Source organism: Prionailurus viverrinus, chromosome A1, assembly GCF_022837055.1.
Source record: "Prionailurus viverrinus isolate Anna chromosome A1, UM_Priviv_1.0, whole genome shotgun sequence".
NCBI lineage: Eukaryota > Metazoa > Chordata > Mammalia > Carnivora > Felidae > Prionailurus > Prionailurus viverrinus.
The window spans coordinates 210,814,649-210,837,594 of NC_062561.1; the positions used below are offsets into that span (position 1 = coordinate 210,814,649).

The window sequence follows — 22,946 nt, forward strand, 5'->3', positions numbered from 1 at the left end:
TTATTAAACAGTTCCTCTGAAAAGCGCTGCACAGTTCCCGGGCACGCAAGACGCGATTCTCGGAAGCGCGCCGGCGTGAGGAACGAACCCCTGGCGGAAGCTGAGGCGACCGAAGGCGGGGGGGGAGAGCGGCGGCAGCCCGCGGAGGAGACCGGGAGCGGGAGGCGGAGGCAAGGAGGCCGGGAGAGGGTGCGGAGTCGAGGGGCGGCTCGGAGGACGAGGGGCGGGAACCTGGAGAGCCTGGAAGAGGAGGAGGGAAGGAGGAGCATCGCGAGCTTCCCGCCCGCGCTCCCAGGCGGCTCCGAGCAGGCGCCCTGGCGGTGCCCGCCGTCTCCTTCCCCGCCCGCCGCCGTCGCCAGGGTACAGGCTCGCGTCCGGTGGCCCGCTGGGCCCGTGGCCGTCGCTCTCCCGCCTCCTCGCAGCGCTGCCCGTTTCGCCCTCGGCCTCGCCTTCCCCGCCCCGGACGGGCCAGGAGCCCCGGCGGAGGTAACTGCGGGCAGATTCCTGCCGCTTGTGGCCCCAGCCCCCTCCCCGCACCGTTGGGCCGCCGGCGTCCGCGGGCTCCTCGGGTCCAACCCGCACCCTGGCGTCTGGCCGGTGCGCGACCTCCCCCCGCCTTCTCCTGCCGCACCCCGTCCCCTCGTCCTTCCCCGCTGCCCTGTCCAGGCCCGTCCCTCTCCCTCGGCCTGCCCCAGCCTCCCCGCGTCGCTCTCGCGCCGCAGCATCCGCAGGCTGACGGAGGCGCGGGAGCTCCGGGGGTCGGGTCGCCGGAGGGCGCGGGACGAACTCCGGTCCGCGCCAGCCCTGGGCGGGAGCCCCTCCTGGTCGTCCACCCTTGTGCGTCCCCCTGGGCGCCGCACTGAGCACCTCGCGGGGGAGACGGCGGCTGTCCCCGCCAAGCCTACGTTGCAGGGTCCCGTGGGAAACCCCAGAGGGTTCTCTGGACATGACCTGATGACCTGTGCGGGGTGGTCTTGGAGAAACTTCTGTTTGACTTTCTTTGGTATGAATTGAGCACTGGTGAATGAATGGACGCGATTTCTTAGACTCTTTTTCTCGGGAAATTGTGTTCGCCAGTGTGTTTTGAATAAACGTACTTTTTTAGGGTAGACTTAACCATATTTTCCCTCCTAACATACCTTGTGTGATTGAGTTTCTTTTTTATTTCTTTCTTCCGTTAGTTAATTGTACTTGCTTCATGATGTTATCTGTAGCTTTAGTGTTTCGAGTGCCAGTTCACCATGAGGCAGAAATAATCTTTGCCACCTAACAGGAGGTGAGAACATCTTTTTATAGTTACGACAGGTGAAAGACCATCCATCATCAAATCCTGTAGGGCTGTCTTCACATCTTGAGCTGTCTTTTTATCCTTTACATTTTAGTTGCGAGGCTTATCTATGGCGATACATCTGGAGTATTTTAAAGCAAATTCCTGGCATAAATACTTAGGTGTATACTGTATCTCTCCTATCTAGGAGAGGTAAGGACATTAACCGCCCCCCCCCCCCCAAAACTCAGAATTACCACATACTGCCCAAAATAACATTAATTCCTCAATAACATCTAATACCCTGTCATATTCCAATCTCCTCTTTTTTTTGAATTTGAAATTCAGGTTTACAGAAAAATTACAAGAATAATGCTAAGGAATTCCTGTACTCTTACCCAGTTGAACCCTTTGTTTATATTTTGCCCATGCTTTTTCTTTTCTTTATACTTGTGCACACACATTGTTTTTTCTGGACTATTTGAGAACGGATTGCATGCGTCATGCCTCTTACCACTTTTACATAAACAAGTACATTTACCAAATTCAGGAAGTTTAATTACTTTTATCTGTGCTATAATCCATATTTCTAGTTCTGTCAGTTGTCACAATAATATCCTTTATAATAAATTTTCTAGTACAAGATACAGTTCAGTTTATTTTATTTCATTTAGTTGCCTTATATTGTTTATCTTCCTTAACTTGGAGTGTTCTTGAGCCTTTGTTTCTCATGATATTGATATTTTTAAGGAATAAGAGCCCATTTATATCATATTCTTCAATATGAGTTTCCTCATGAATAGAGTTAGGTTTGAATTTTTTGGTTGGAATACTATATAAGTAATGTCATGTCGTCTTCACATTATCACAATCAGAGGAGCATAATGTGTCCCTCTTATAGGTTAAGATGTTATCCCTTTTTTCCACTATCATTTTTTTTCTATTAACAGTTATTTTCTCCTTATTTTCCAATTAAGTACAGTTGACCTTTAAACCACATGGGTGTTAGAGGTGCCACCCCCTCCCCCCAAGCAGTTGGAAGTCTGCTGAATCCCCAAATACTAAACTAATAGTATACTGTTGACCATGCCTTACCAATAACAAAAATGACACATATTTTGTATCTTGTGTTAATTATATAATGTATTCTTAAAGCTAGAGAAAAGAAAATTGTATTAATAAAATCATAAGGAAGAGAAAACACATTTGCAGTACTATATTAGATTTATTGAAAAAATCTGTGTATAAGTGGACCTGTATTGTTCAAACCTCTGTTGTTCAAGGGTCAGCTGTAATTTGTGGGGAAATACTTCTAGATTGTGTGTGTGTGTATATATGTATATATTTTATATATGTTTTGTAAAAATATATATATATATTATATATTTTATATTTATATTTGAGAGAGAGAGAGAACCTTAAGGAGGCTCTATACCCAGCCTGGAACCCAACACGGGGCTCAATCCCATGACCCTGGGATCATGACCTACCTGAAATCAAGAGTCAGACCCTCAACTGAGAGAGCCACCCAAGTGCCCCAGTACCTCTAGATTATGTAAATATCTTGTTCCTTATCAGAATCCTCCCCCTCCCTCTGCCTGATTTAGCATCCATTGATGGTTCTTTCCTAAATTCGTTTTTACTATGATAGTTTTTTTTTTTAAACGTTTATTTATTATTGAGAGACAGAGAGAGAAAGAGCATGAGCATGGGGGGGTGGGCAGAGAGAGAGGAAGAGACACAGAATCTGAAACAGGCTCCAGGCTCTGAGCTGTCAGCACAGAGCCCGATGCGGGGCTCGAACCCACAAACCTGGCAAGATCATGACCTGAGCCGGAGTCAGATGCTTAACCAACTGAGCCACCCAGGTGCCCCTACTATGATAATTTTAAAATAGTGGTTTTCCACATCTACCCTTGAATCAGTGTGGCCTCATTTATTCCTTTTTTTTTTTTTTTTGAGAAACTCATTTTTTTATTTTGTATAAACAGAGGAAGGGAGGAAAGTTTTAAACTTCAAACTTTGTTCAGCATGTGTGCCGTTAGTATCCACAAAAACACCCTCATTTATTCTTTTTTTTTTTTTTTTTTTTTTTTGTGGGGTGGGGAGAGAGAGGCAGAGGCAGAGGCAGAGGGAGAAGGAGAGAGAAAATCTCAAGCAGGCTCCATGCCTAGTGCAGAGTCTGACTCGATCATACCATGGTGAGATACAATCTGAGCCAATATCAAGAGTTGGATGCTTAACTGACTGAGCCACCCAGGTGCCCCATATTTTTTATTTAATAGATTGTAACCTGTTGCTCATCTTCTTTGATGCTGAGAGTCTCAAATTGGGGGGATTTGGCCCTTCAATCTCGATCCTGTTTCTTTTGACATGTCTCTATCATATGTTTGTTTCCTTAACTTTGGAACAAAAAAATGTTCCAGGTCCATCTGTTTCCTTTTTCCATCAGCTGTTTTTTCAAGGAGTCCTGGTTTCTTTTACTGAGGAATGGTATTTCTTTTTGGTTTAGAAACCAAAATCTGGGTGCTAGGTTTGCTCATTGCTACTGGAGTATCATTGCTCTTAGCCTCTTTTAGAGGACAGAGCTAGAAATCATGAGTTTTTATACAGATACTTCCAATTATAATCTAGCCTCTTAGGGCTTTTCTTTACCTTTCCCCTTTCCCCATTCTATAATTGTTTCCCCTTTCTTCTTCAATGAGAATGCTGGCTCCCATCAACAGCTGTGTGTGTGTGTGTGTGTGTCACACATATGTATGCACAAACATACACATATATGTATGCATATGTTCATTTGCTCAGCCCTACAATACACAAAAAGTAGCTTCATAATTTTTGTATTTATACCCCTAGGGAAAACAACCAAGAAGAATTTGACACTTGTTTGTTGTTCTTTTTATCTTCAGTTTGAGAGCATATCGTCAAAATATTCTGTTTAAAAGTCATTTGGGGGTGCCTGCGTGGCTCAGATGGTTAAGCCTCCGACTTCAGCTCAGGTCATGATCTTGCATTTCATGGGTCTGAGCCCCACGTCAGGCTCTGGGCTAACAGCTCAGAGCCTGGAGCCTGCTTTGGATTCTGTCTCCCTCTCTCTCTGCCCCTCCCCTGCTCATGCTCTGTCTCTCTCAAAAAAATTTAAAAAAAAAGTTACTTGAATTAATCCTTTTTTTCTTCATTGGGGTTATTTTACTCATTTGAAATATAGTCAGATTTGTTTCTCTTTGTATTTTTATGTACCCCCTCCATTCTTGTTTTTACTAATAGGATTCTAGAAATCAAAACTATACAAAAAGGTATATTAAGAAGTATCCCTCTCTTTCTAGCCTTTCCACTTTGTCACCCTCCCCCCAGTGGAAGTTAGTTATTAGCCTGTTAATTTTTGTTTTCTTTTTCTGTTTCTTTTTGCAAAATTAAATGATGCATATGTTATTTTCATCTCTTTACATATAAGGTAGTATACTAGGTATACTTTTTTTTAAGTAGGCACCACACCAGTATGAGGCTTGAAGTCATGACCCCAAGATCAAGAGTTGCTTGCTCTACCAACTGAGCCAGCCAGGTGCCCCTATGTATATTCCTTTGCACTTTACTTTTTTCAATTAGCAATACATTCTAGAAATCAGAGAGATCTTCCTTACTCTTTTTTTTTTTTTTTTTTTTTTTGAGAGAGAGAGGGAGAGTGCAAGCAGAGGCGGGGAGGGAGAGAGAGAGAGAGAGAATGAATGAATGAGAGAGACTATCCCAAGCAGGGTCCATGCTCAGTGCAAAACCTGACTCGGGGCTTGAACCTACAACCCTGGGACCATGACCTGAGCCGAAATTAAGAGTTGGGTGCACAACCAACTGAGCCATTCTGGCGCCCCTAGACCTTCCTTATTCTTTTTGGCAGCTGCTGAATATCTATTTCTAACTGGTTTATTAAAGTCCAAAGTAAATCTTCGTATATTACATTTGGTTATTATGTCTCTTAACATTACCCCATATATGCATATCTATATCTATGTAATACATATATAAGTTTCTCCCTCTCCCCTGTAAATTTTTTTTTTAATGTTTATTTTTTGAGAGAGACAGCAGGGGATGGGGAGAGAGAGAAGGGGACAGAGGGTCCAGAGCAGGCTCTGCGCTGGCAGCAGAGAGCTCGATGGCAGGGCTTGAACTCATGAACTGTGAAATCATGACCTGAGCCAAAGGCAAATGCTTAACTGACCGAGCCACCCAGGTGCCCCACTCCTTCCCCCCGTTAAAATACCATTTATTTGTTGAACCAACTGCATCATTTATCCTATAGCATTTTTTACATTGTGAATTTGGTTGATTTTATTTTCCTGGTGTATTTAATATGTTCCTTTATTTTCTTTATTTCTTGTTCATTGATGTTTAGAGTCAGACAGATTAAGGTTCAGTTTAAAATTTTTATTTTATTTTTTTTTCAACGTTTATTTTTTTGGGGACAGAGAGAGACAGAGCATGAACGGGGGAGGGGCAGAGAGAGAGGGAGACACAGAATCGGAAACAGGCTCCAGGCTCTGAGCCATCAGCCCAGAGCCTGACGCGGGGCTCCAACTCCCGGACCGCGAGATCGTGACCTGGCTGAAGTCGGACGCTTAACCGACTGCGCCACCCAGGCACCCCTAAAATTTTTATTTTTTAAAGAATATTTCTTAGATGGTTCTGTGTACCTCCTATCTATGTAGCAACATATCAGGAGGGATATAATGTCTTTGTCTCACAGTAACTTAAAAAATTTTTTTTTTTTAATTTTGAGAGAGAGAGAGTGCAAGCAGTGGAAAGATAGAGAGAGAGAGGGTGAGCGAGAATCCCAAGCAGCCTCCACACTGCCAGCTCAGAGCCTGAGTCGGGGCTCAAGCCCACTGAAATGCAAGACCATGACCTGAGCCAAAATCCAAGAGTCCAGTGCTTAACTGACTGAACCACCCAGGTGCCCCTGTCTCATAGTAATTTTAAGATTTATTAGTGAGTGTAGGCCATGTCAGTTCATCTGTTACAGAGTTCCCCATCTACTTTCACCTAATGGTTTTAGCAACCACTGATACTGTTGACTAGGCCTATTATTTCATTAGGAGCTACAAATGATGCTTTTCTGATAAAATCATTCCTATTGCTTTTGGTTCACTTTTTTAAATAATTTCTTTTACTTCTAATTTTAGTTATATTTAAAATTTATAAAAATAGTGTCTCGGGAAGTAGTCATTTAGATTTTTAGAGTTCTGAGTAATTGAAAACCATAATGTTACAGTATAAAATATGAGGTTGGCTAGCATCTTAATAGGTCCTCTTTGCTGTAGTTGGATAGTTTTTCTTTTAAAGCTTATTTTATTAAAAAGTTCAGCTACTTTCTTTTTAAAGATCTTTAATCATACCAAATCAACTATTTTGGAATTCATAAACTAAATAGAATTAGAAATATAGAATTTAATTTTTTTTTTTTTTTTGAGGGAGAAAAAGCACAAATAGGGGAGGGCAGGGCGGGGGGGACAGAGGATATGAACCAGGCTTGTGCTGACAGCAGTGAGCCCAGTGCGGGACTTGAACTCATGCACTGGAAGGTCATAACCTGAGTCACAGTTGGTCACTGAACCAACTGAGCAACCCCGGTGCCCCAGGAATATAGAATTAAAAAAAAAAAATTTTTTTTTTTTACATTTATTTATTTTCGAGAGAGAGCGAGCACGAGTGGGGGAGGGGCAGAGAGAGAGAGAGAGGGAGACACAGAATCCGAAGCAGGCTCCGGGCTCTGAGCTATCAGCACAGAGCCCGAGGCAGGGCCTGAACCCACAAACTGTGAGATCATGACCTGAGCTGAAGTCAGGTGCTCAACCGAATGAGCCACCCAAGTGCCCCAGGAATATAGAATTTTTTAAAAAGGAGGAAAGAATATGGTTAATGATTGAATACAGTCCAGACCGATGACCAAATTACATCATTGTTCAAGATTTCACAATTTTGAGAATTAAAAAAAATTAATTTGTAACAGAAACTTACAGGAAAATTGCATATATAGTACAAAGAACTTTTTTTTCACAAACCATTTGAGAGTGACCAACTGATGTTCCCTTACCTCTGAATATTTTAGTGTGTATTTTCTGCAAACAAGGACATTCACCTCCAAAATTGGAAGACACCACATCAAAATCAAAATTAGCATTCATACATTACAACCATATCGTCCTCAGTTTCTCTTTCTATTTAAGTTTTGCCTGTTGCCAATATTGTCTTTTATCATGAAAAGATACTCATTGCAATTTATTTAGTTACCAGATTTTCCACTTGGGACCAGTTTCCCTTCCTTCCTTCCTTCCTTCCTTCCTTCCTTCCTTCCTTCCTTCCTTCCTTTCTTTTCTTGAGAAACTATGCAGTGGGGGAGAGGGTCAGAGGGAGAGAGAGAATCTTAAGCAAGTTCCATGCTCAGTGGAGCCTGATGTGGGACTCAGTCCCATGACCTGGGATCATGACCTTAGCCAAAATCAAGAGTCAGACCCTCAACCAGTTGAGCCACCCAGGCATCCTGGGACCAGTTTCTTGATCTTTTTCCTGACTTTCATACCCTTGAAACTTTTCAAGGTTTTTGAAAGTTTTCATATCAGTTATTTTGTAGAATGTCCCTTAACTTCGGTTTTCCTGATATTTCCTTGTGATTAGATTCAGGTTATGTGTCTTTAGCACAGATGTCACAGAAATTTTTCTCATTTTACCTATTAGGTGATACATGATTTCCAGTTGTCCCATTTCTGATAATTTTCATTTTGATCACTGGATTAAATGGAGTCTGCCTGGCTTTTTCATCATAAAGTTACTCTTTTTTTGTAACTAATGAGTACCTTATAGGGTATTTTTATACTTTATAACAATGTAAATATGCCATTTTTATGAAATGTTCAATTTATTTGTTTACTTATTCATAATTCTATGGATTTATGGTTTTCTATTTTATTCTATGGATTTTAAGTCCATTGCCGTAATATGTTTTGATCCTCCAGCTGTTTTCAGTTTGGTCAGTGGGGTCCTTTTCAGTGTGACTTCTGTGTTTCTCTCTGTTTGGGCTCCAGCACACTGTGCCAGGCTGTCATGTCACACTGTGGGAACATCCTCCCAGGATTCTCCCAAGAATGGATTATGCTTTCCTCACCCTGCTTGGGCTCTGACAAACTCTTCTTGGCTTCCACTGCAACTATCTCCATACCCAGCATGGGTACTTGCTAACGCATCTTCACTTCATGTTTTCTTGGGGCTTTATCTTTATGTGGGCTAGTTTGGACTTTTCTTACAGCTCGATGGCTCAGGGTGGTTTGTTTATATGGCGATTGAAGGCTTCAAGAGTGTAATTACTCCAGGGGGTAAGGTAGAAGCTATGATTGCTTTTTATGATTGAGCCTTGGAAAATGTATAACATCACTTCCATTTTACTCTTGGTTAGAATAATTAAAATCTCACCCACTTTTAAGGGATGAGGCATGGGGCAGAGCTCTCAATGAGAGAAGTGTCAAAGTCATAGTTGAGGACGAGTATGTAGGATGGGAGATACTGTTGTGGCCATCTTTGGGAAATACAACCTATGGCACTGAGAAAAGCATATCACATAGAAACTTCATTGTCAAGATCTTTTCCTACTTTATTTTTATCTTCATAGCCCGAGAAACAACTTGTGAAAAAAGCAAATACATTTTGCTTGACTATTCAAGACATAAGATGAGATACTGAATGCATTCTTTATATCTTACCTTAAAAAGACAGTTAACTTGAGCCGATGAAAAAAGTGATTTACCAAAACTTTGTGAACATTCTAAATTAGAATCCTTGTAAATCTTATGGGCTACTGATTATTATTATTATTTACAGCATCTTGTGACTTTTTACCTAATTGGTCATTGCAAGAAGCATGGAGATAAGATTAGAAGTTTTGACATCAACAAGTATCAAGCAGAAAAAGCCCTGGCCACGAGTCTCCTGGTTAGGACAGGTAGGTTTTTCTTTCTTCATACAATACCAGCTATAATAATGTGTTAAATGTGTACTTTGCCTCTAAGATAGATGTTCTATGGTCTTTAAAAAAAAAAAAAACACCATCTTTAGCAGGATCACCTCACTGAACAGAGTTTTTTGTGTTTGTGTTTTTTTTTAATTAAAAAAAATTTTTTTTAACGTTTATTATTGAGAGAGAGAGACAAAGTGTGAGCAGGGGAGGGGCAGAGAGAGAAGGAGACACATAATCTGAAGCAGGTTCCAGGCTCTGAGCTATCAGCACAGAGCCTGAATGGGACTCGAACTCACAGACAGTGAGATCATGACCTGAGCTGAAGTTGGACGCTTAACCGACTGAGCCACCCAGGCGCCATTTGTTTGTTTGTTTGTTTGTTTGTTTTTATGTTGAGTAAGTTAGCTTCTCAAAAAAGTTAAATGGTCTGTGTAGAAGAAATACTTTATTTAAAAAAAAAAAATTTTGTCCTGTTACATTTAAGGTTGAGATGGCAAATATCAAAAGGAATTTTTAAATTTAAATATAATTAACGTGCAATGTTATATTAGGTTTAGGTGTACAACATATCCTATAATTCCATGCATTACTCAGTGCTCATCACAATAAGTACAGTCACCATCTGTCACCAGACAACACTACTACAATAGTACTGAGTATATATGCTGTACTTTTCATATCGGTAACATACATTTTATGACTGGAAGTTTGTACTTCTTAATCCCCTTCAACTATTTTGCCCATCTCCCCACTCCTCTCCCCTCTGGCAACTACAGGTTTGTTCTCTGTATTTAAGAGTCTGTTTATTTTGTTGTTGTTCATTTTGATTTTTAGATTCAACATGTAAGTGAAATCATGATATTTGTCTTTCTCTGACTGACTTATTTTACTTAGTATTATATCTTCTAGGTCCATCCATGTTATTGGAAATGGCAAGGTCTCATTCTTTTTTTTTTTTTTATCACTGAGTAATATTCCATTTTATACATATCACTTCTTTTTTTTTTAACTTGTTTTTTTTTTTTTTAATTTTTTTTTTTCAACGTTTTTTATTTATTTTTGGGACAGAGAGAGACAGAGCATGAACGGGGGAGGGGCAGAGAGAGAGGGAGACACAGAATCGGAAACAGGCTCCAGGCTCTGAGCCATCAGCCCAGAGCCCGACGCGGGGCTCGAACTCACGGACCGCGAGATCGTGACCTGGCTGAAGTCGGACGCTTAACCGACTGCGCCACCCAGGCGCCCCTTAACTTGTTTTTTTAATGTTTATTTATTTTTGACAGAAAGAACGTGAGCCAGGGAGGGGCAGAGAGAGAGGGGAACAGAGGATCTGAAGCAGCCTCTGTACTGACAGCAGTGAGCCTGATAGGGTGCTCAGACTCATGAACCTTGAGATCGTGATCTCAGCTGAAGTAGATGCTTAACCAACTGAGCCACCCAGGCGCCCCCTCTTCTTTTTTTTTTTTAAGTTTATTTATTTATTTTGAGAGAGAGCGTGTGCACACAAAGTGGGGAAGGGGCAGAGAGAGGGAGGGAGAGAGAATCCCAAGCAGGCCTCTGATGTCAGCACAGAACCCAGTAAGGGGCTCAATCTCACACACCATGATCTCATGACCTGAGCCAAAATCAAGAGTTGGACGCTTAACTGACTGAGCCACCCAGGTGCCCCTAGTGTAGGTAAATAATTAAAAAGCTTGCCCATACTACTGATCAAATTGATGAAATTAAACAACACGTAACCCAATTTTGGCTAGCAGAATTGTAAGACACTTTTATAATTAAAAAAAAATTTTTAGTGTTTATTTATCTTTGAGAAAGGGAGAGAGTACGAGCAGGGGAGAGACAGGGACACAGAATCCAAAATAGGCTCTAGGCTCTAGGCTCTAAGCTGTCAGCACAGAGCCCAATGCAGGGCTCGAACCCGTGAACCATGAGATTATGACCTGAGCTGAAGTTAGACACCTAACTACTTAAACAACTGAACCACCTAGGGGCCCAGCACTCTTATAATTTTATCTTATTTATTTTATTATTTTTTTCTTTAATTTTAATTTTTTTTAAATTTACATCCAGATTAATTAGCATATAGTGCAACAATGATTTCAGGAGTAGATTCCTTAGTGCCTCTTACCCATTTAGCCCATCCCCCACTCCCACCACCCCTCCAGTAACCCTCAGTTTGTTCTCCATATTTATGAGTCTCTTCTGTTTTGTCCCCCTCCCTGTTTTTATATTCTTTTTGTTTCCCTTTCCTTATGTTCATCTGTTTTGTCTCTTATAGTCCTCAGATGAGTGAAGTCATAAGATACTTGTCTTTCTCTGACTAATTTCACTTAGCATAATACCCTCCAGTTCCATCCATGTAGTTGCAAATGGCAAGATTTCACTGTTTTCGATTGCCGAGTAATCCTCCATTATATATATAAACCACATCTTTTTTATCCATTCATTCATCAGTGGGCATTTGGGCTCTTTCCATACTTTGGCTATTGTTGATAGTGCTGCTATAAACATGGGGGTGCATGTGTCCCTTCGAAACAGCACACCTGTATCCCTTGGATAATACCTAGTAGTGCAATTGCTGGGTCATAGGGTAGTTCTATTTTTAGTGTTTTGAGGAACCTCCATACTGTTTTCCAGAGTGGCTGCACCAGCTTGCATTCCCAGTACTCTTATAATTTTAAAGGTCAAAAAGGTCTAGGTGCAGCCATTAGGTTATCTTACCTAGTAATTCTAATAAATATTTTAAGATAGAGTGAAAAATCTCCAGGATACCTAATCAACCTTATTTTCATTTTATGATTTGTGGTACAAGTGTATAATCTTTCTTGAATGTCACTTTGTTTTCCTTTCTGGGATAATTTATTTAGATTAGAGGTTGAATTACCTCCTGGCACCTCTTAAGTGTCATATGTTTCTTCTCTTAGGAAAATGAAGCTGTTTTCCTTTTGGATAATAAATTTATAAATGAAATTAATTTGCTCTCTGGAAGAACAAAGAAGAAAATTCCTTGTCTGCAGCCTTTGTTGAAGGATGCTATTGTCCTAACAACATCCAGTAATGGTTAAGTAGTACTGATATTTTCAAAAGGCTAGATTAATTGTATTCATAAAAACTTGGGGTAATATTAAGGGAAATATTAGATTATAACTATTGTATTTCCTTTTTGGAAACAGATGCCTGGCTGGTTGGGGTACTCACTACAGGGGAGCTTTTTCTTTGGAACAAAGATCAAGATTGCTTGAAAACTGTACAGGCAGCTGAAAAGCCTAAGAAAATGATTCAAGCTGTAGTAGGTGGGAATTTTTTATTTGTTTAAATTGGTTTCCTTGATAAATGGGAGGAAAAGAAGATGAACATTTTCCTATTACTACTTTAAAAATATCTCTGTATGTGTGCATAAATATATCTGTGTATATATAAATATATACATATACATATACATATATATGTTTTCTTGTATATATATATGATTTTTTTGATGGTGTTTGTTTTTTACTATTTATTTAGGGAGAGCACACAGGTGAGTGGGGGAGGGGCAAAGAGAGGGAGAGGGAGAGAGAGAGAATATGAATCTTAATTTTTTTTTTTTTTTCAACGTTTATTTATTTTTGGGACAGAGAGAGACAGAGCATGAATGGGGGAGGGGCAGAGAGAGAGGGAGACACAGAATCGGAAACAGGCTCCAGGCTCTGAGCCATCAGCCCAGAGCCTGACACGGGGCTCGAACTCACGGACCGCGAGATCGTGACCTGGCTGAAGTCGGACGCTCAACCAACTGCGCCACCCAGGTGCCCCAGAATATGAATCTTAAGCAGGCTCCATGCTCAATGCAGAGCCCGATGCAGGACTCGAACCCACAAACCATGAGATCGTGGCCTGAGCTGAAATCAAGAGTTGGTCATTTAACTGACTGAGCCACTCAGGCACCCTGATGGTGTTTATTTGTGATACTTAGATTCATCTTGAAGAAAAGTCTGGCTTGCCTAACATATCTGATAACAGTGGGTTCCTAATATCACATGACAAGTACATGGTAAATATTATTATTTGTACTTTTAATTTATTAGTAGTGCCTTAGTTTTATCCTGAATGGAAATGAAACATCATTTAGGAGTCTTATTGTCAGGATAGATAAATGATGTACTTTCTGGGAGGAACTCAGACTTCACAGGTTTAATTGCCTTTTTTTGTTTGTTTTTTTAAAGCAAGCTCTTTGAGACTGTACTTGTATGTATCTGGAAATGGGAGAAGAGTTCTGCTTATAACTCCTGGATGCATATTTCTTTGGGAATATTTGGAATTCAAGAATATCTTATCTTCTAAAAGCCCTTCATTGGTAGGCCAGTGGTCCCAGATCATACCTGAAGAAGCAGTTCATTTGCCTTCTAATGAAGATAAAGAAGCTGTAGTGCATGCTGTCTTTATAAAAAATGAGGTAAAATCCAAATCAGACAGGGTATTCTAGAAGATGAGATCTCAGACTGTAAGAACAGGCACTGTTTGTGAAGCTGTTGAGCAGAGTGTGTGATAGCATTGCTGTATATCTTTAATCATCATTAATTGTCACAGTAATTGCAAAGTTATTGTGGAAAAGATATTTTTACATTTCTTGGTCATATTTTTTAAAATGTTTATTAAAAATAGTTTGAACTCCACCAAAAAACTACACTACAACTGACAAATGAATTCAGTAAAGTCACAGGATATGAGATGAATATACAGAAATCTGTTGCATTTCTCTACACTAGTAATGATGTAGCAGATTAAGAGAATAATTTCATTTATAATTGCACCAAAAATAATAAACCACCTAGAAATAAACCTAACCAAGGAGGTGAAAAATCTGTACTCTATAAAACATTGACGAGAGACATTGAGGGTGTCACAGATGGAAGGATATTCCATGCTCATGGACTGGAAGAACCAATATTTTTAAAATGTCCAAACTACCCAACATAGTCTATAGATTTAATGCAACCCCTGTCAAAATGCCAACATTTTTCAAAGAACTGGAACAAATAACCCACAATTTGTATGGACCCATTAAAGACCCCAAGTAGCCAAAACAGTCTTGAAAAAGAAGGACAAAGCTGGAGATACCACAATTCCAGATTTTAAGTTATACTACAATGCTTAGTAATCAAAACAGTATGGTACTGGCACAAAAATAGACATACAGCTCGATGGAACAAAATAGCCCAGAAATAAACCCACCTGTATATGGTCAATGAATCTATGATGAAGGAGGCAAGAATATACAGTGGGGAAAAAGTCTCTTCAACAAATGGTGTTGGGAAAACTGGACCACTTTCTTACACCATACTCAAAAATAAGCTCGAAATGGATTAAAGACCTAAATGTGAGACCTGAAGCCATAAAATTCCTGGAAGAAAGCATAGGAAGTACTTTCTCTGACATCAGCCATAGAAACATTTTTCTAGATACATCTCCTCTGGCAAGGGAAACAAAAGCAAAATTAAACTATTGGAACTAGACAAAGATAAGCTTTTGCACAGCGCAGGACGAAACCATCAACAAAACAAAAAGACAATCTACTGAACGGGAGAAGATATTTGCAAATAATATATCCAATAAGGGGTTAATATCCAAAGTATACAAAGAACTTACACAACTCAATATCAAAAAACCACAAATAACCCAATTAAAAAATGGGCAGAGGACCTGAATAGTTATTTTTCTAAAGAAGACAAACATGCATGAAAAGATGCTCAACATCACTCATCATCAGGGAAGTGCAAATCAAGTGCTGAGATACATCACCTTACACCTGTCAGAATGACTAGAATAAAAAAGACAAGAAATGACAAGTATTTGGCAAGGATGTGGAGAAAAAGGAACCCTTATGCACTGTTGGTGGGAATTGGTGCAGCCACTCTGGAAAACAGTGTGGAGGTTCCTCAAAAAATTAAAAGTAGAAATACCATATGATCCACTAATTCTACTACTGGGTATTTACCCAAGGAAAACAAAAACACTTATTTGAAAAGACATATACACCCCTATGTTTACTACACCATTATATACAGTAGCTAAGATATGGAAGCAAGCCAGTGTCTATCAATAGATGAATGGATAAAGAAGATGTGGTTTATTTTTTAAATGTCATAATTACTCAGTGATAAAGAATAATGAGATCTTGCCATTTGCAACAACATGGATGGAGCTAGAGGGTATAATGCTAAGTGAAATAAGTCCAATCAGAGAAAGGCAAATACCATGACTTAAATTATATGTTGAATCTGAAAGACAAAAGGAACAGACTCTTAAATATAGAGAACAAACTGGTGGTTGCCAGAGGGGAGGTGGGTGAGGGGTGGATGAAATAGATAAAGGGTGTTAAGAGCACACTTACCTTGATAAACACTGAGATGTGTAGAATTGTTGAATCATTATACTGTACACTTGAAACTAATATAACACTGTATGTTAATTATACTTGAATAAAAAAAATGGTTTTATCTTAGAGCTTCCTTTCTCTTTTCCTAGTATTTTCCCTAGTTTTTATTATTTATTTATTTATTTATTTATTTATTTATTTATTTATTTATTTAGAGAGCATGAGCAGGGGGGAGAGGCAGACAGAGAGAGGGAATCCTCAGCAGGCTCCACACTCAAGAGTAGAAACTGAGTGTGATTGCACAACCCTAGGATTATGCCCTGAGCTGAAATCAAAGAGTCGGATGCCTAACTGACTGAGCCACCCAGATGCCCCAATTTTTATTTATTTTTTAATTTCAGTATAGTTGAGACACAATGTTACATTAGTTTCAGGTATACAACATGATGATTCATGAACTCTTTATGTTATGCTGTGTTTTCCACAAGTGTAGCCACCATCTATTACCATCAAAACTATTATTATGCCATTGATTGTATACCCTCTGTTGTACCTTTTATTCCAATGACTTATTTGTTACATAACTAGAAGCCTGTATCTCCCACTCCCCTTCACCCATTTTGTCCACGCCCCTGCCCTGCACCCTACTCCCCTCTGGCAAACATCAGTTTGTTATCTGTATTTACAAGTGTGATTCTGTACTTTTCTCCATTTTTAAAATATAACTAGTTTTATAATTTAAAAAGCTAGAATTGGTGATAATTAAGCCATTTAATTACCAGGAAAGAACACATTCATTAACTAAAAAACATTATCAATAGCTGCATGCGCTCTTTATATGTATGGACCAACATTTTATTACCCAGTCCACTGTTGTTAGAAATTGCATTTTGAATTTTTTTTTCCTTTATCTTCTTCCCACCCCTGGGGGTAGTGCCCTAATTTAGATAATAAATAACTATAAAATAAGAGAAAAAAAAATTATAAGAATCCAGTTTCAGCCACAGTAAATTACAGTGTTTTCTTCCTTTTTTAATTTAATTTTTTAAAGTTTATCTATTTATTTTCAGAGAGAGAGCAAGCATGCATGTGGGGAAGGAGCAGCAGGCTGTGAGCTCAGTGCAGAGCCCGATGTGGACTCAAACCCACAAACCATTAGATCATGACCTGAGCTGAAACTAAGAGTTGGATGCTTGCTTAACTGACAGAGCCACTAAGGCGCACTTAATTTTTATTAATTTTTTTCAAATTTCTATTTAAATCTAGTTAGTTAATATATAGTGCAATATTGGTTTCAGGAGTAGAATTCAGTGACTTATCATTTACATACAACACCCAGTGTTCATAACCAGTGCCCTCTCAAAACCCATTCCCCATTTAGCCCACGCCCCACCCACCTCCCTCCATCAACCTTCAGTTCCCTATCTTAAGAGTCTCTTATGGCTTGTTTCCCTCTTTTTTTCTTTTTTTTCCGCTCCCATATGTTCATCTGTTCAGTTTTTTTTTTTTTAATGTTTATTTTTTGAGGGAGAGACAGCATGAACCAGGGGAGGGGGCAGAGAGAGAGGAGAAACAGAATCAGAAGTAGGCTGTAGGCTCTGAGCTGTCAACACAGAGCCCAATGTGGGGCTCAAACTCATCAACCACAAGATCATGACCTGAGCTGAAGTTGGACGCCCAACCAACTGAGCCACCCAGGTGCCCCTCATCTGTTTTGTTTCTTAAATTCCACATATGAGTGAAATCATATGGTACTTGTCTTTCTCAGACTGACTTATTTTGCTTAGCATAATACACTCTAGCTCCATCCAAGTCATTGAAAATGTCAAGATTTCATTCTTTCTGATGACCGAGTAATATTCTGTTTTATATATATATCACACTTATCCATTCATCAGTTGATGGACACTTGGACTCTTTCCATAGTTTGGCTATTGTTGATAATGCTGTTATAAACATTGGGGTGCATGTACCCCTTTGAATCTGTATTTTTGTATCCTTTGGGTAAATACTTAGTAGTGCAATGCTGGGTTGTAGGATAGTTCTATTTTTAACTTTATGAGCAACCTCCATACTGTTTTCTGGGGTGGCTGCACCAGTTTACATTCCCACCAAGAGTGCAAGAGTGTGCCCCTTTCTCTGCATCCTCGCCAACACCTGTTATGTCTTGTGTTGTTAATTTTACAACACATTCTGACAGGTGTGAGGTGGTATTTCGTTGTGGTTTTGATTTGTATCTCCCTGGTGATGAGTGATGTTGAGCATCTTTTCATGTGTTTGTTAGCCATCTGGGTGCCTTCTTTGGGAAAATGTCTATTCTTCATTGGCAGTGTTTTTTTAATTTTTAAAAATTATGTTTATTTTTGAGAGAGAGTGAGAAAGAGTGTGAGTTAGCAGGGGAGGGGCAGAGAAAGAAAGACACAGAATCTGAAGCAGGCTCCAGGCTCTGAGCTGTCAGCACAGAAACTGATGTGGGACTCGAACCAACAAACCATGGGATCATGACCTGAGCTGAAGTCGGATGCTTAACTGAGCCACCCAGGTACCCCAGTATGTTTTCTTAAGCCAATAAGCTGCACCTTGATTTCCCATTTGGTCCATGCCCTGGCTCAGAAATAAATTACTTATTCTTTAGTCTTATGTTAAGAATAAAAATACAAGCAGGATTTCTGTATGTTTCATTTATTTTATTTATGATGAGAATATATGTTTTACATATCTTAGTTTATTTTCGGATTAATTGTATACTAAAGTTTATTAAATTTATCTACAGTTATTTGGAGATTGCTGCTTGTGTTCATTTACTTTTTATTCTGGAGAATGTCTGAAGTTAACATTTCTAGCAATTCGGTGGCATGAGAATGTATTTACACCTGTAAGGTGAGATAAAGGTTTTCTTTTTCCTTATTTTCTGTACCTTTTAAAATATTATTTTTTCACCCATAAATACATAAGATTAATTAAATGAAATGTAAATTTGAACTTTTGAGACCTTACAGATCTATTCTTCCCATAAGTACTGTTGTTATTTTAGTTTTCATTTTAATGTTTTGTTTATTTTTAGAACAAGCAGGGGGAGGGGCGGAGAGGGAGGGAACAGAGGATCAGAAGCAGGTTCTGCAAGGTTTTTCTCATTTTTATTTCCTTTCATGGAATTAAGAACATGTAAAAGGTAAGACAGGCTATGGTCTTGCTTGTATTAAAATTATAGAGATAGGTATTTTGGGAAATAATTGAATTTTAAAAAGGATATAGCTCAAATTTACTACTGTAACTTTTAATTTTTTTTTAATGTTTATTTATTTTTGAGACAGAGAGAGACAGAGCATGAATGGGGGAGGGGCAGAGAGAGAGGGAGACACAGAATAGGAAGCAGGCTCCAGGCTGTGAGCCATTAGCCCAGAGCCTGACGCGGGGCTCGAACTCAAGAACTGCGAGATCGTGACCTGAGCTGAAGTCGGATGCTCAACCGACTGAGCCACCCAGGCGCCCCACTACTGTACCTTTTAACTACTCAAGTACTTTTTATTATTTTTTATTTAAATGTTTATTTTGAGAGCAAGAATGTGTGCACATGAGTGGGGGAAGGGCAGAGGGAGAGAGAGAGAATCCCAAGCAGGCTCTGCACTGTCAGTGCAGAGTCCAACTCGGTACTTGATCTCATGAACTGTGAGATCATGACCTGAGTCAAAATCAAGAGTCAGATGCTTAACTGACTGAGCCACCCAGGAGACCTGCTCACATAGTTTTTTTGTTTTTTTTAATGTTTATTTATTTTTGAGAGAGAGAGACAGAGAGTGTGTGAGCAGGGGAGGGGCAGAGAGAGAGAGGGAGACAGAATCTGAAGTAGGCTCCAGGCTCTGAGCTGTCAGCACAGAGCCTAATGTAGGGCTCAAACTTATGAACTGTGAGATCATGACCTGAGCCAAAGTCGGACAGTTAACCAACTGAGCCACCTAGGCACCCTTGCTCACATACTTTTTAAACTAGAAATAGTTTTATATATACTACAAAGCCCAATAAAATACATAGTGCATTAAAAGCATATCATGCCTGGGCACCTGGGTTTCTTAGTCAGTTAAGCTTTGGACTCTCGACTTTGGCTCAGGTTATGATTTCATGGTTCATGAGTTCGAGCCCTGCTTTGGGCTCTGCACTTACAGTGTGGAGCCTACTTGGGATTCTCTCTCCCTCTCTCTCTCTGCCCCTCCCCCACTTGTGAGCATGCACTCTCTCTAAATAAATAAACTTTTAAAAAAAGCATATCATGCTTCAGTAAGATTTAGTAAAATGTGATTTTTAAAATTTTCTTAATTTTCTTATGCTCTGGTACTTTATATATTAGGTGTATAATGAGTTGGACTCTAATAAATATACATGTGTGTAACCATATACCAAATATAGAACATTGCCACTATGTTATTTTTATTTTTTAAAGATTTTATTTTATTTTAAGTTTATTTATTTTGAGGGAGAGAGAGGAAGGGGCAGAGAGAGAGAGGGAGAGAGAATCCCAGAACCTTTAGATCATGACCTGAGCAGAAATCAAGGGTCAGATGCTTAACTGAATGAGCCAGTTAAGATTTTATTTTTAAGTAATCTCTACATCTAACATGGGACTTGAACTTATACACCCAAGATCAAGAGTCACACGCTCTCCTGAATGAGCCATCCATGTACCCCAGAACATTGCCACTATTTTAAAAATCCATTCTTCTCTATTTAATTTCTGTGAAAATGTTTACAGTGATGTATAATATGTGTCATCTAAATCTTTTGTCAAAACAGATGCATTTGGGGTTGACTATGGAACATGCCATTACTAACAAAATGCTGATACTGAACCTGTTTAACTGGCAACTGCTCTTTTGTGGCATGGATGAAAATTCTGAGCAGTTGCTAAGAGGGCCTCTAATATTCATGCACATATAGGAATTGGACCCTTAAGTTTTTTATGATGAGCTAAATATTAAAAGTTACTATATTTCCTATTTTCAATTATTTCATTACTTACTTAGATCGTTGCCATACCATGTTCATTGGGCACAACAAGACTGCCTTCTGTGCCATCTAATTCCCAAATGTGAATCGGTAAAGTCAAGAGGAGCTCTAATTTCTGCCTTTTCAAGAGATGGCATTACTCTGGCAGTAACTCTTAATCAGAAAGACCCAAAGGTCAGTATATGTAATCTGTCTTGAAAGTAACCTATGAAAGAGTTCAATTTGGAGTTATTTTGTAATACTACTTTATGTTCTTTATATTGGTGTTTTCTGATCCAGTTTAACATTGTGGTGTTTTCTGATCCAGTTTAACTTTAACATAAAGTTATTTTATCCAGAAGCTATAATTTCAAAACTTGGCCTTCAGAAGTGAAAAGAGGGTAACAAAAAGGAAGAAGGGCAAAGTGGTAACTGATGTCCTTAAAATATAGTATAAAAGAGTGAGGAGTTTCAGTTTTCAGTATTGTTTTGCCAGTTGGGAAAGACTTCCAAGATAGTTTATTAATATAATAATAGGTCTCTAGGTCTCTAGAATTATAAGTAATGATTAAAGTAAAATAATTTTAATGTTTTTTTTTCTTTTTTTTTTTTTTTTTTTTTTGCTTTCTAGGCAACTCAGGTATTGTTTATAAACACGTTGAATTTTGTTACTCTCTGTGGTAGCCTGAGAGGGTGTAGTAATAAGAATCCTGTGGTTCCACCTACACTTATCAGGTATGAACTCTTGTGTTTCTGCATAGCATTTTTATTTTCTCTTCTAATAGTTTAATAAGTTTAAGGCTCTGATAATACAAAAGATATCTAAATAGATATTTAGGTAGATAATGCAGCTTACTTTCAGCATTTGTGCTTGATTAATTGCTATATGAAGGAAAATCTTAAGGAAGGATCTGGTAGGGTAGAAGATACATGAACATATTTTCTTTTCTCTTTTATTTTTTTCTGTGTTATCTCAGGAGGAGTGGAATCATAACTGGATAGGGGATATTGGGCTTAATTAGAGACTGAAATGAGAAAACCTGGACTGGGAAGATCATTATATACTTGGGGTGGCTGAGGTGTTTATAGCTTTTTAAACAAAGTTGGCATGCTCTGCATGTGGGTTAATAGCAATAATCAGGATTTTTGATAGCACAAGAGCCTCTACCAGGATCTATTTGGGATTATAGAGTAGGAAGGTTTCCTCTTGGACTTCCTAATTTCCTTTTCTGAACATTTTTCTTTGCTGTTCTCTGAATTTTCAAAGTTTTCAGATCTATCTAGTCTTGCCTCTTCATTTTCTTTCCCCACCCAAAAGTTCTTTTCTGAAGGTATTACTCATTCTTACACCTGAAATTAATGTAACATTGTGTCTTGACTATACTTCAAAAAGAGAAAGAAAAGAAAAGAAAAGAAAGAAAGAGAAAAAAAAATGAATGAATTGCTGGTCTCAGTGCAGTGGTCTCTTTGACTTAGAGTGTACGTCATTATTTACATAAGGAGCTACTTTTTGTCTCCATGAAAGATTAATATTACTAGATAGTTAAGGAGCTGTAAGGATGACTTTGGGAAGAGGGAGTCTGCTGCTGCATGGAACCTCTAGCAAGCTGCAGAGAGAGGGCAGGCATGGTATTGATTGACCTTTAAATCTATCAGTAGATTTGAGTTGTAGACACCAATAAATTAAAGTTGTTCTAATTAAAATGTGAGTGACTAAAAAGCTTAACTCTTTTAGGGAGTATTTTCATCTTATCATTTGCTTATGTGTCTACGTGAATTTCTAGTTTGTATGTTTTATGGAGTAGATGTTGATGAGCAAACTCCTTTTTTTCCTTACCTTTTTTCTGGGAAGTAAAATACACGAAATGTATGTGGCAGTTTGCTACTGTTCATTCTTTCCTCATTTTTTGAAGTGTTTCAACTCTGCTTGGCCATTTTAAATTGTCAAAGACATTGTAGAGAGTCCTTTCTAAACATACTGTCTTGCTTTTTCTAGGTCCTACTGGGTAGGTGATATCAGCTGGACTCATGATAGTCTTTTTCTGGCTTGTATGTTAAAACGTGGCTCCCTGGTTTTATTGACCTGTCAAGGTGAATTGGTAACATTAATTACATTTGGTTGCTCTATAGAATTTGGGCCAGCAGAATTTATTCCTTTTCACCCACTCATAACATATAGGTGAGACATTTGAATTATTTTAATTTGTTTGTAGAAGGTTTTCTCTTTTGGTATTACTTTATTGTGTATTTTTAAAAAATAATTTCATCTTTCGAATTGTCTTTTGCTCTCTTTGAGGCTGTCCTTTCAATATCTGTTTCTTATTTATAGTTTTCTTCTA

General features: G+C 38.9%; 1 protein-coding gene across 12 annotated transcripts in view; it reads left to right on the forward strand.

The window, feature by feature from the left end:
• Nucleotides 1-209: 209 nt before the first annotated feature.
• CPLANE1 (ciliogenesis and planar polarity effector complex subunit 1) overlaps nucleotides 210-22,946 on the forward strand; it is a 147,222-nt gene continuing 124,485 nt past the window's right edge. For 9 of the 12 annotated variants that reach the window (XM_047861703.1, XM_047861745.1, XM_047861772.1 and 6 more), the window contains exons 1-9: nucleotides 212-486; nucleotides 9,131-9,251; nucleotides 12,194-12,329; nucleotides 12,443-12,562; nucleotides 13,475-13,704; nucleotides 18,401-18,507; nucleotides 20,646-20,802; nucleotides 21,239-21,342; nucleotides 22,604-22,786. In XM_047861703.1, the coding sequence (XP_047717659.1) occupies nucleotides 9,171-9,251; nucleotides 12,194-12,329; nucleotides 12,443-12,562; nucleotides 13,475-13,704; nucleotides 18,401-18,507; nucleotides 20,646-20,802; nucleotides 21,239-21,342; nucleotides 22,604-22,786 (1,118 nt within the window). In that variant the 5' untranslated portion in view covers nucleotides 212-486; nucleotides 9,131-9,170. Of the gene's footprint in view, nucleotides 487-9,130; nucleotides 9,252-12,193; nucleotides 12,330-12,442; nucleotides 12,563-13,474; nucleotides 13,705-18,400; nucleotides 18,508-20,645; nucleotides 20,803-21,238; nucleotides 21,343-22,603; nucleotides 22,787-22,946 lie in introns of all 12 variants that reach the window. The other 3 variants (XM_047861755.1, XM_047861783.1, XM_047861791.1) reach the window with 2 other exon arrangements.